Raw genomic sequence first — 14,447 nt, forward strand, 5'->3', positions numbered from 1 at the left:
TCATCAGACTATATTAGTTCATGGGAGGACACACCCATAATGAATAAATCAGTGCTTTTAAAGAGAAATCCAAATGAATATATCTCCATTTTACTCTTCATTTTTTGTTGTTTCCCAATAAATCGTCCAACAAACTCACATAGCGTTTAAATGGTGCTTCTACATTGAATGAAATTCATTTAATAATATTGTTGAAATCAAGTAGACAAGTGGCAATGTAAAGAAAAGCAAATAGAACTTTTGGTATCAGATCTGTAACAATAGTTTTCAAATGGATGGAAGTAACATTTGGTGCTTAATAGCACATTAAAATATATTATAGAATTGAGAGATTTTATAGCAAAATATATTGAAATTAAAATTTATTTCAGTATTTAGAAATTATTAAAGGGATCATTTCAGTAGTATTGAAAATGAAGCAGTAAAAATGAAGAAATGAAGATCAGATACAGCTGCAATTTAGAGCAAGAGAAGCTTTCCCTTTAGTGAGATTAAGGATTAATTCTTTTGTTTCAAATTTATGTTGAATAATAGTTTTTTTCCTAATAATAAAGTAAATAAATGGTCTGAAATATGTTTCCAAAGTACTCCAATTTTATTAGTCATATTAGTTGGCAAAGTGGGATAGTTTCCTAGTGATAATATCTTATGAACAGTACAGGGTGAGTTAACTATTGGGTGAAAATGTGGACTATCCCAAATAAAGTATTATTTCTTGAGCAGATCCCAAATAAACAATGTCTCATAAACAATATGTTATACTATATATTATTTAGGAAAGGTCCTAAATCTTATGTAAAATGTTGGTTTATTAATTTGCTAAAATCTCATCACTGGTTATTTAAGTTACTAAGCAATCATATTGTTAATTAACTGAACATCGATGTTAGGTAGACATCTGTTTGGTAAGACTTAAAATTGTATTTTTAAACACTTCTCTTCTTGTGAGCTGCAGAAAATTTAGAACTGAATTCAACAGCATCACAAACATTTGGCAAACAAAGTGTATAAAAAAGCATTTTAAACATGTCTTTGACGTGAAGCTTGTTTAATCCACTTATACATTCTTTAACATTTATGGTGCCAAAATCAGGAATCTGAAATAAAATCAAAATGAAAATTGTAAGTTATGGATTTCCATAAATATGCTTAGAACTATGTAGGGCTGAAAGTAAACTAGGAAATCAAGGAATTGTAGAGTAGAGTAGAGTAGAGTAGAGTAGAGTAGAGTAGAGTAGAGTAGAGTAGAGTAGAGTAGAGTAGAGTAGAGAAGAATACTTTATTGGCCAAGTGTGATTGGACACCCAAGGAATTTGTCTTGGTGCATATGCTCTCAGTGTACATAAAAGAAAAGATACATTCATCAAGAATCATAAGGTACAACACTTAATGATAGTCATAGGGTACAAAAAGCAATCAAATCATATTAGGAAATAGTCAATATAAATTCATAAGGATACCAGCAACAAGGTTACAGTCATAGAGTCATAAGTGGAAGAAGATGAGTGATAGGAACGATATCAAGGTTAATATTAGTGCAGACTTAGTAAATAGTTTGACAGTGTTGAGGAAATTACTTGTTTAGCAGAGTGATGGTGTTCAGGAGAAAACTGTTCTTGTGTTTAGTTGTTCTGGTGTGCAGTGCTCTACAGTATCATTTTGAGGGTAGAAGTTGAAACAGTTTATGTCCAGGATGTGAGAGGTCTGTAAATATTTTCACAGCCCACTTTTTGACTCGTGCAGTATACAGGTCCTCAATGGAAGGCAGGTTGGTAGTAATTGTTTTTTCTGCAGTTCTAATTATCTTCTGAAGTCTGTCTTGTTAGGTTGCAGAACCAAACCAGATAGTTATAGAGGTGCAGATTACTGCAAATTACTGTGTTGTTGTCTATTGCAACTTATGCTTTTTCTCATTTCAAGAGTTAGTTGCATTGTTACATTTGATGACATTTTAGTTTTGTTGCTACTTAACTATTTTCTCACATTTTAAATTGAAATAATATTTTTAGCTGAACAACATTTCTCCAACTAGATGGGGGATAGGTTTTTTGTATATTTTGATTCAACTGCTAATTTAGAAACAAATTTCACTGGGTTGGAATTTGGATGTATAATCCTGATATAGCAGCAGTTTGCGCATAAAAACATTTCTGTATAAGGAATTATTTTTTGCTTTCTTAGCAATGAAGATTTTGAGAAATTCAAAGAAAGCAAGAAGTATTGCTTTTTTTCATGCAGAAAACAATACTGAAGTATGAAATAGAGGATAATGTACAATACATTCAGACCCCCTTCACTTTTGTCAATTTTATTATGCTGCAGCCTGATTCTACAGTTGTCAAAATTCTTTTTTTTTTATCATTAATCTACACTCAGTAACCCATAATGACAAAGTAAAAACAGAACTTTAGAAATGTCTGTATTTTTTTTAAAAAGAAAAAACTGAAATATCACATTGGCAAAAGCATTCAGACTTTTCACTCAATACTTTGTTGAAGCTTCTTTGGCAGCAATTATAGCCTCGAGTTGGATATGACACAACAAGCTTTGCACACCTGGATTGGGGATTTTCTACCATTCTGCAAATCCTTGCAAGCTCAGTCAGGTTGGATGGTGACTGTCGATTTACAACCATTTTCAGGTCCCTCCAGAGATGTTCAATAGAGTTCAAGTCAGGGCTCTGGCTGGGCCACTCTAGGACATTCACAGACTTGTCCCTAAACCACTCCTGTGTTGTCTTGGCTGTATGCATAGGATCATTGTCATGTTGGGAAGTGAACCTTCGGACCAGTCTGAGATCCTGAGCACTGTAGAACAGGTTTTCATCTAGGATATCCCTATACCAGTGATGGCTAACCTTTTTGCCATCATGTGCCAAAAGTGGGGGGAGCATGGGAGAGTCGCGCACTTGCATGCCCACACCCATAATTCTATGCGCCTGCCCCACGCATGTGTGCACAACCCCCCCATGTTTCCCCGCTTTTGGCACGCGATGGTACGGTGGGCCCAGTAGGCCCATTTTTTGCCCTCTCCAGGCTCCAGAGCCTTTCTAGGAGCCTGGGGAGGGCGAAAACAGTCTTCCCCACCTGCCTGGAGGCCCTCTGGAGGCCAGAAACGGCCTGTATGTCAACTTCCAGGGGGCCCATAAGACACAAAAATCAGCTGGCCGGCATGTACATCTGCGCCGGAGCTGAGCTTGTGTGCCCACCGATATGGCTTTGCGTACCACCTGTGGCATGCGAGCCACAGATTCGCCATCACAGCCCTATACTTTCCTCCATTCAGCCTTCCCTCAACCCTGACCAGTCTCTCAGTACCTCCTGCTGCAAAACACTCCCACAGCATGATGCTTTCATTGTTGGGATGGTATTGGGCAGGTGATGAGCAGTGCCTGGTTTCCTCCAGACATAACGTTTAGAATGAGGCCAAACAGTTCAACCTTGTTTCATCAGGCCAGAGAATCTTGTTCCTACCGTTGTTGTTTTTTTGCAAACTCCAAGCAGGCTTTCATGTGTTTTGCACTGAGAAGAGGCTTCTGTCTAGCCACTATGCCATAAAGCCCAGTTCTGTGGAAGGCTGCAATGATAGTTGTCCTTCTGGAACACTGTCCCATCTCCACAGAGAATCTCTGGAGCTCAGTCAGAGTGACCATTGGGTTCTTGGTCACCTCTCTTACTAAGGCCCTTCTCCCCCAATTGCTCAGTTTGACTGGGCGACCAGCTCATGGAAGAGTCTTGATTGTGCCAAACTTCTTCCATTTGAGAATTATGGAGGCCATTGTGCTCTTAGGATCTTTCAGTGCGGCAGGAATTTTATTGTAGCCTTCTCCAGATCTGTGCCTTGCAATAAACCTGCCTCTGAGGTCTTCAAGCAGTTCCTTTGACCTCATGACTTTTGCTCTGCTACAGTATGCATTGTCAGCTGTGAGGCCTTCTATAGAGAGGTGTGTTCCTTTCCAAATCACATCCAATCAGTTTAATTTATCACAGGTGGACTCCAATCAAGATGTGGAAACATGTCAGGAATGATCAAGAGAAATGGGAAGGCACCAGAGCTAAATGTCACATGTTGTTGCAAAGGTCTGAATACTTATGCCGATGTGATATTTCAGTTTTTTCTTTTTAATGAATTTACAGACATTCCTAAAATTCTGTTTTCACTTTGTCTTTATGGGGTATTAAATATAGATTAATGAGAAAAACAAACGAATTTCAACAACTATAGAATCGGGTTGCAGTATAACAACATTAACAAAAGTAAAGGGGGTCTAAATACTTTCTGAATGCACTTTAAATGCAGTGAGAGAAAATAAAAGTGCCCGGAAGGTAGTTAGCAGTCACCAAAATAGAGGCAAGATGAGACTGAATATACAGATACTTCTCAACTTATGACCACAATTGAGACTGGAAGTTCTGACACTAAGCGAAGCAGTAGTTAAGTGAGTCATGCCTGCTTTTACAACCTTTTTTGCCATGCTTGTTAAGTGAACCACGGTGATCGTTAAGTGTATCACATGGTTATTAAACAAATCTGGCTTCCCCCATTGACTCTGCATGTCAGAAGCCCTCTGGGAAGGCTGCAACTACAGTAAATACATACTGGTTGCCAAGAACCAGTGGTGGGTTGCTCCTGGTTCGCACCGGTTCGCAAGAATCGGTACTAAAAATTTGTAGTAGTTCAGAAAACCAGTAATAACATTGGCTGGCCACGCCCCTGAACCAGTCCCTGGCCCGGTCGCTGCTCACTTACCCCGCCCACCTCATCAGAGGCCTTTTTTTTTTAACTTTTAAAAGCATTTTTTCTACAACCTCTTCAGCCGATAAATGCTTTTAAAAGTAAAAAAAAAGCCTCTGATGATCGCGCCACTCAGCTGGGATCGTCAGAGGCTTCTAAAAGCATTTTTTCGGCCGAAGAGGTTGTAGAAAAAAAAATGCCTTTAAAAGCCCCTGGCGATCCCAGCTGAGTTGCCTGATTGTCAGAAGCTTTTAAAAACATTTTTTTCTGCAACCTCTTAAGATTGCAGAAAAAATGCTTTTAAAAGTAAAAAAAAAAAAAAAAGTTGGCCACGCCCACCCGGTCACATTACCCCCCCATCAAGCCATGCCTACAAAATAAGCCATGCCCACAGAACCGGTAGTAAAAAAATTTAGAACCCACCCCTGCCAAGGATCCAAAATTGTATCACATGACCATGAGGATGCTGCAACAGTCATAAATGAGAGGATCAGTTGTAAGTCACTTTTTTCAGCACTGGTGAGAGGACCAGTCATAAGTGAGAGGACTGGTTGTTCATCACTTTTTTCAGCACCAGTGAAACATTGAACAGTGGTCCCAATCTTTCTGGCTCCGGGGACCAGTTTCAGAAGAAAATTATCTTCTACAGACCAGGGTGGGGAATCGGGATGGTTTCACGCATGCAACCTAGATACCACACATGCACAGATAAAGCTTCTCTCACTCACCCGCTGCTTGTGTGGCCCGGTTCCCAAACAGTCTGCTGACTGGTACCGGTCTGCAGCCAGAGGTTGTGGACCCCTGATATTGAGCATTACTCAGCATTACTCATTCCTCGAGGAGTAAAAATATATGAAAATATGGAGCTGAACCAAGTAATAGATAAAAGAGAGGAAATTAAAATTGTAAAACACAATTCACTAAGATTTTTTTTTTTAATGGGAAGTGGGTCTGTGGGTTGGCAGTTCACTTAGGCCAGCACATTTATTCGTTTTCTCCAACATCTTTCTTACTGTGTGCTAAACTATACTCGTCTTCCCCAGCTAACTCGTTCTGACAAGACCAGGAGGGAAAGTTGAACATTGGACAGACATACATCTCAACTCTGTGTTGTTATACTCTTACTTTGGAATTGCATATCACACAGCTTGCTCCTCAACTATATAGCATACCATACAAAATGTTAATATAAGTGCTAAATATAGCTTAATTTCAACAAGAAAGGAAATTGGAAATGTATTGCTATTCATCTCTTCTTCCCTTTGTAGGGTACCCTCTTACTTTATTAATGTATTATTTCATTTACTTAAACAAAATAAACTCACAACTGACCAGTTTTTTTAAAAAAGTGAACAATATTATCTCTATATTAATGTAACATGAATTAATACATCCTCTGTAAGCTCCTATTCTTCTAAAGAAGAACTGATTAGCTCTTATTCCCTGTTTTCTGGAAGGAGATACTAGGGACTCTTTGTTCTTGGAACCTGTGGCTAAAAAACATCACAAGTTTCTATTATTGGGATATAAAAATAATAACACACAGATTAAACCATATATGATGCTTCCATCAAGTGATTTGTATCTCACAAGAGGCACCTTTGTGTGTATAAAATATATGAAAACGTGCACATTTCAGTTCTGGATTATTGATTGTTGATGTATGCTGAGTACAGTTCAGATCTAATTCATCTAATCTGTATTCCACCCTATTATTTTTTTAATTCAAGGGATTTATTCTGCAGACTTTATCTGAATTGACAGAACACTGCTCAAAAAGCCAAGTATACCCAGTTTATATTAACTTTAAAGTCTGAATATAGTAATAGATAGTTACATAATGTATTTCTTTAAGATGAAGAAAGATTTTTTTTATTTTAACGTGAAATAAAGAATACTTGTCATGAAATAAAAAAATGCTAAGAACATTCTTTTTAAATCAATAGCTTTCTGTTGAGTGTCTTAATTATAGAGAGGATTCTTCAGACAGACTTCTCATTGTTAAGAAAAACTGGTGTGTACTAACAGCTGGATGTTAGGGTAAATTAAGCATTTGCTAGTGATGGAAAGAGAACTGATTAACATAAATTTAGCTTGGCTATTAAAAGTTCTTTTATTCATTAATCTGGTCATTTAGAGCCATAAATAAAAACTATACTCCTTTTCAAAATGTATTTAGAGTATTATATAACATATATATATGTATGTATGTATATATATGTGTATGTGTATGTATGTATATGTGTGTGTGTGTGTATATATATATATATATATATATATATATATAACACCAGCCTGAAGATGATGAATGAGACTTCGTCGAAACGTCGCCAAGACACTTCCAATTTTACGCGGGAGAAAACCCGAATAACCAAAGACCTACATATATGTGTGTGTGTGTGTGTGTGTGTGTGTTTTCTGAGGTTTTCGTGGGTGTTTGTATTTTATGTCTTTGGTTATTCGGGTTTCCTCCCGCGTAAAATTGGAAGTGTCTTGGCAACATTTCGACGAAATCTCATTCGTCATCTTCAGGCTGGAGTTTTCGACGTCGTGCTTCTAGGAGCAATGTGTGATCGCAGCTGTTTCTTCCTTTTAACTGCCAGTGGGGGTGTGAACTGATTGGGTGGGAGCTTGGCTGTGTTCTGATTGGTTGGGGGTTTGGCTGTGCTCTGATTAGATGGGGGGATGGCTGTGCTCTGATTGGATGTGGGGGTGTTCTGTTTAGGTGGTGGCTTGGTTGTGCTCGGGTTAGTCTGAGTTGCAGGGGGATTTGAGCTGGTGAGCTGCGTTGCTGTTGTTTGGCTTCACGTTCGTGGTCGTGCCACATCTTCATGGTGGGTGTCAGTTTGCTTCATGTATGGAATGGAGGGGTTTAAAGTGGCTAATGATGCAGCTGCGGTCTGGCTTCTGGTTTATGGTCGTGCCTCATCGGTGTGGGTTTGCTTTTTGCGTGGATGTGTGATGGTGACATCCTGTGTGGTTTTCGTGAGTGTGGGTCTGGTGTCATTCTTGTTTGTCAATGAGGGCGGGTTTCCAAATGGCTGGTAGGCAGGAGGTATCATCTCGTTTATTCATGCTGTGTGGGCGTTTTTCTATCTCGATGGCTTCTCTGATTATTCTGTTGTTAAAGTGTTCAGTTTTGGCGATGGTTCTGGTCTTTTTAAAGTCAATATCATGTGCTGTGGCTTTAAGGTGTTAGACCAGGGAAGAAGTTGGTTCCTCTTTTATGACTGAGTTCTTGTGTTCTTCAGTGCGTGCACTTATTCTTCTGTTGGTTTGTCCGATGTATGTGGTGGGGCAGGCGGTGCATGGGATTTCATATACTCCTTGATTTTCTAACTCAATTTTGTCTTTGGGGTTTCTTAGGATGGTGGATATTTTTCGGTTTGTGCAGAATGCTGTCTTGATGTTGTGTTTGTCGAGGATCTTGCTGATTCTGTGGTGCCTTTTATGTATGGGAGGAGGGCTTTGCTGTTTTGGTTCTCTGTCCTGGGTTTTAGTGGGGGTTTCTTTTTGGATTAGGTTGGTAATCTTATTTCTTTGGAATCCGTTGAATGGATTCAGAGTACAGCCATCCCCCAATCAGAGCACAGCCATCCCCCCAACCAATCAGAACACACTCCACCCAGTCAGAACACAGCCAAGCTCCCACCCAATCAGTTCACACCCCCACTGGCAGTTAAAAGGAAGAAACAGCTGCGATCACACATTGCTCCTAGAAGCACGAAGCCGAAAACACCAGCCTAAAGATGACGAATGAGACTTCGTCGAAACGTTGCCAAGACACTTCCAATTTTACGTGGGAGAAAACCCGAATAACCAAAGACATACATATATATATATATGTGTGCGTGTGTGTGTGTGTGTTTTTCCTCTAGCCAGGTTTTTCCTACGTAACCAAGGTTTTTCTGCAGCCCTAGCTCAGTGGAATCACATCCACTAGCTAGAGGAAAAACACACATAAATCCTACGAAGAAGTAAGAATATATATATATATATATATATATATATATATATATATATCTCCACTAGCTAGAGGAAAAACACACATAAATCCTATGAAGAAGTAAGAATATATATATGTATGTATGTATGTATGTATGTATGTTTGTTTGTTTGTTTGTTTGTTTGTTTTTGTAGATTTTAATGGGTACATGGGTATGTTTTGATGTATAGTAATGTTGTCATTTTCATAGCTCGTATTGCTTGTGCTATAGTGAATTGAGTGGCCAGGTACTTTTCATAAAGTTGCATTGATATTCATTTTGTTGGAATTTGTTGTAGAGATGTTCTATTCTACCAAGGACTCTGCAATTTCATTATAGCATGAACAATCAGTAATGGAATACTTCACAATTAAGAAACCCTTATCACCAGAAGCATTTTGAATACATTCATTGCAGTAGATTATTTCATTTATAATCACATTAATAATCACTTTTTCTTTCAGACCTCAAGTGGTATACATGGAAGACTTTCTCACTTTATTTTCAAATTTTCACATATTCAAAATACTTCACGTTATTTCTTAATTGTGATGTATTCCACTATGATTGCCTTCTAAGGCTGTTGTGGTGGATAGTGAATGTGTGTGTTTGTGTGTGTGATTGAGAACGTTGAGTTATGATTATAAAGAATGACCCTATTTAAAATATTGTGATCATTCCAGCCTGCTTTGATTTATATATTTATATATTTGTATATATAATAGCTTTAACAACTATATTATAAACAGCATCTAAATTATACAACAGTTTCTATTATTTACAAACCTTAATGTATATACAACTTTGTATTATATACACATTAAACAAACTCTTTAAGTTCAATACAAGGGTTTGGATTTTTCCTCTCTCTGAGAAAAGTTACTCACTTGCCTAAATAATTGAAATTCTAAAAATATTAGTCACAATAGAATTCACTGTAAAATATGGAACAAAATAAAGTGCTATTACTTTCAAACCATTACTCTAAAAAAAGTAATGGTCTATGAAAAATTAGAAATGTAAAAACCACGTAGAATGAATTAAATAGCAACGATTTAATCAATTGAAAAGTTTTTAAAATGACATTGCAGTATAGAGCCCAATCTTAACTATCAAAATCTTTTCTACCCTAATGCTTGAAATAAAGTATTCATTGGAACTATGTAAAAGCAAAGTAGAAGGCAGGGCAGCTATTCTGAATTTTTCCTAGACAAATTTTCCTTTAGCACAAAATTGACTATTCTGACCACACCGAGAACACCAAAAATCTTCCAACAATGTTTGAATCTCTCTGGTGGAGGTCTGAACAGAGGTGGGTTTCAGCAGGTTCTGACCAGTTCTGGAGAACCGGTAGTAAAAATTCTGACTGGCCCCGCCCCCATCTATTCTCTGCCTCCCAAGTCCCAGCTGATCGGGAGGAAATGGGGATTTTGCAGTAACCTTCCCCTGGATTGGGGTGGGAATGGACATTTTACAGTATCCTTCTCCTGCCACGCCCACCAAGCCATGCCATGCCCACCAAACCACACCCACAGAACTGGTAGTAAAAAAATTTGAAACCCACCACTGGGTCTAAACTCCTGGAGGTCAGGATGCTTCAGGTGAAATTGGAATGGCCCATCCTGATCTCAAAACAAGACACAAGTTCAGAACATTTTAAAGCTGAAATGTACCCGCTCTCTCCTAGGAACTTGCATGAAGAAGAAAGCATTTTCAAACCACCAGTTGACTTCTAAGCAAACTAAAGATTTGATTACGATTTACCAATCTTAGGCCCATGAAAACAATTCAAAAGAGTATTTCATTAGCGTGGAGCAAAGAGTCTCTCTTCAAGTATTAAAGTCACAATGGTTTTCCCCATCTGACTTCACTTTTGTGTGTACAGGGGTCCCAGTGCAAATAGTTATTGTAGGAATGATCTTGACGATTGTCCATGCCTGCACAGAAAACCATGAAATACCCCTCTGAAACAGACATAGCTGCTTTCTAAAGGACGTGGTTACTTTAATTCTTGAAAGAGAGTTAGACTTCATTCTAATGCTTTCATAATGAATACTTTAAAAAAAGACATTAGACATTGTATTCATATAAAACCTTATTAAGTAATTAGTTATATTTAATATAGCACAAGTGTAATGGGTGGTATAGAAATTTGATAGATATAAATAAATAGATAAATATTTGCAGTTTTTTTTTTACATTAAGGTATTTAATGCTCTGTTTCTTTTTTCTTTGTTTCTAGGAAATTCCACTTACTTAGATGATCATGGGCCAACTCCTCGTAAGGTGAGATGCTTTGTACATTATGTTACATTCAACCAGATTCTGTTCTGTTGTTACATTTTTCTGCCACTGTAGTTTATAAGATAAATCATGGTGAGTAATAGCATTATTTCTGTCCCATCAGAAAGACATAGCACAAACAATTGTTCTAGCATTGTACTTGGGTGTAAAATTGGTGTCAGGAGTTTTCACACTAAGAAAGATATCTGGAAACTCACAACCAATTTTGAAAATTGGCTTTGGAGTTGCCATAATCCTTTCCCATTCTATCTTTACTTTATAGAATTTATCAAGAACAGGTGGAAAAAATAGAGATTTTCCATAAGAGAAGGATTTAAGCTTAATTATTTTCCCCACTTTTGGTATCCCCTTTCAAAATTAATAACTGAACTAGTTGGTATTTATGATTACTTTGCGGTAGATAGAGAAATTGTTTGCATTTCTCTTGACTTTTAATAGCTTTTTATTTGAGCTCTTTCCTTTCTTGTTTGTTGCCTCTCCTGATTGATGCTGATTGTAGTTTTAGTCACATTATCTTGATTTTAGCTATATTATTTAATTCTATTATTTTTTATTTGGCTTTATGATACTGGAGATCTTTATTAAGACAGAATGCAATATAAAATATGTGCATAAAATGGTCAGCAGTGATCAGGGTGGATTTGATTTAAATCGAGTTGATTTAAATCATAATTTAAATCATGATTTAAATCACTAGTAAAAAGGCTTGATTTAAATCAACTCGATTTAAATCATAATTTTTAAAGAGAAACTGTCATCTCTGCTACTCCTTTGACCCATTGTTGACTCACCGATAGTCCCAGTATTGCAGAATATACAGCCTCATGCTACATAACTAAGCTCCATGTCATGCTGAATAAACTAAATTATTTATGTATCTTAAATAGAAAACTATCTTACGATAGATTTTTACCCCAAAAGTTTTTTATTAAAATAAATTCGATAAAAATCAAAAAATCCGATTTAAATCAAAAAAATCTGATTTTTTTGAGTTTTTAAAAAAAATCATTGATTTTTATCCACCCTGGCAGTGATCAACAAGTTTAAACATAGTTTGCAGTTAAATCAGTTGTGCTTTATGCCAGCCTTAATATTATTTATAAGCATTACTATTTCTGTTTTATTTTTGAAGGATTGCTATGTACACTGAGAAATATTTGAATAATTGTATTATTTGTCTGTCCTTAACGTACTTGTTAATTCAAAAAGAGTTGATTTATTTTTTTCTTAATAACTGCTGTGACATCATTGCAATAAAAACAGGACAAATTTGGCTGTTCAATCTTAACTAGCACAATTATTCATTTCTGCTCTAGTGCTCAGAGTTTGTGCCAATAGAAGAAGTATCATAAATCAAAAAACAATAATTAAAAATCTTACATGTGTTCTAAATAGTAATAATAACATTTTTCTATAATATATTTCCACTATTGATCTCACTTTACACTCTTTCTCAGTTTGTAACAATGTAAGACTCAAGTGAAAACTCTATTTGAACTATCTCAATTCTAGATAACTACACAGATCAACAGAAAGAAAATGAAGTACAATTCATAAAATAAAATAAAAGTGTGTGTGTATGTGTGTAAATTCTTATCAAGGTAAACAATAAAGGAAAATGGATCTTAGTTTTCTTGACACCAACAAAGAAGTGGTTAGGGATTTTGGAGGCTGGTAGAAACCAAGAAATGTGCACCTTTCTGATTTCAGAATAACTTATTTTGTGCTAAAACATGGTTATTCAAAACAACCAGTTTGACCATTATTAATTTTGGCATTTTTAAATTCTTGGAGACGCATATACTGCATGTCATGATAAGAATATGTTACTAAATGAAGAATAAGTTAGATCAGTTAAAGAAATTTTGCTTCTAGAAACTGAGTAAACTATACACTATTTTTAATATTCTTGCTTGATCAGAAAAGATCCATTTTCTTCAATTGGTTTTACCTTGCTCATTTTTTCTATTTAATTATAACTTATATTACAGTCCTGATCTTATATTTAATTCTATTTAATTCTATCTATTTGTCTGTCTGTCTGTCTGTCTGTCTGTCTGTCTGTCTGTCTGTCTGTCTATCTATCTATCTATCTATCTATCTATCTATCTATCTATCTATCTATCTTTCGCAATAGAAGCCATATAGTCTATGCTGCATAGAGTCAGTGTCTAGATTTTACTGTTTCTGCTACTTACTTAATTGCTTATTTATATCCCATCTTTAGATTTTTAAAAATAACTCAAGGTAGCATATGCATTAATCTTTGGGATATAGAAGTACGGTAAATGCAAATCAGGTATCTTTGGTTGAGGTCAGCATTATTTGCAATATTGATAATGTTTTGTTTTAAATAAGAAATAATAGAACCGGCTTTGTTTTATAATAGGTATTCTGCATACCAAAATAGGAATGAGGTGTGATTTACAACTATTCAATCTTAGACTGGATATCCAGGAATTAAAGGACTCTAAAGGAAGGAAGTCTATTTTTCTTTTTCAAACATTCAGCCTGTGTAAAAAGTTTAAATCCAGTCCACATTCCAATTTAGTACATTATTAAAAAAATCCAGGAGCAAAGAATAAAAATTGTTCTAGTTTAAAGTAAAACAAAATATAAATTTTATTATTAACTAAACTTAGCAAATGTGGCTGCCTACATTTATGAGAATATTACCTTTAGAGTCATTCCCTATGAAAACCCAGCCAGAAGTGGCATTTACTTGCTAAGCACTTTCACCGAGTTAGCTTTTCTAGAAGAATGTAAGTAGAAAGTGTTATGAATATTAGTCTTCTTGGTACATAGGGTAATTAAATATTTGAGGATACTAATTTTCAACAGTATTTTCCTTTTCTTATAAAGTTGCCAGCAGTATCTAACCTTTGAGCAACATTCAACTTAGCCTACAAAGTGTGCCGCACCTGGACTCTCTTTTCTGCTGTTCCCATGAGCAGAGAGTATGAGAATTTACTTGCATAATTGTTTCCTGTTATTGAATAAAGCTTTTGATACAACAAAAACAAACCTAGCATTGGCTCCTTTTGATCTATTTTTGAAGTTCTGTTTACCCAGCTCCCTTTTTCAAACTATTTCATTTAGTTGGTCAGCCCAGGTTATGGTCATTTGAGGTTTGAAATTCAAAGTAATTTAAATGCTCAAATTTTAAATTAATTCCCTTTTGAAACTTAAAAGTGAGATGGATCTTTCTTGCCAGATAGGTCAAATGGCTCATGTCCTCTTCTTAATTATTGTTCATTTGCCCACACTGTTGAATAAAAATAATCATATATTTCTATGGAGATTCTCAGTCATCCAGGTCATGGTTGTCCCAAAGGTGCTTTTTTCAAGAGGCAACTGGACTTTCTGGTTTTTCTTTGAAGACATTTCACTTCTCATCCAAGAAGCTTCTTCAGTTCTGAAGAA

The 14,447-nt window shown here is 36.2% G+C and overlaps 1 protein-coding gene across 2 annotated transcripts in view; it reads left to right on the plus strand.

The window, feature by feature from the left end:
• UST (uronyl 2-sulfotransferase) overlaps window positions 1-14,447 on the plus strand; it is a 102,099-nt gene that overhangs the window by 26,099 nt on the left and 61,553 nt on the right. For both annotated transcript variants that reach the window (XM_034418991.3, XM_034418992.3), the window contains exon 2: window positions 10,963-11,006. In XM_034418991.3, coding sequence (XP_034274882.1) covers window positions 10,963-11,006 — 44 coding nt within the window. The remainder of the gene's footprint in view (window positions 1-10,962; window positions 11,007-14,447) is intronic.

The sequence above is a fragment of the Pantherophis guttatus genome, chromosome 1 (genome assembly GCF_059756535.1).
Source record: "Pantherophis guttatus breed Tessera chromosome 1, ASM5975653v1, whole genome shotgun sequence".
Taxonomy (NCBI): Eukaryota; Metazoa; Chordata; class Lepidosauria; order Squamata; family Colubridae; genus Pantherophis; species Pantherophis guttatus.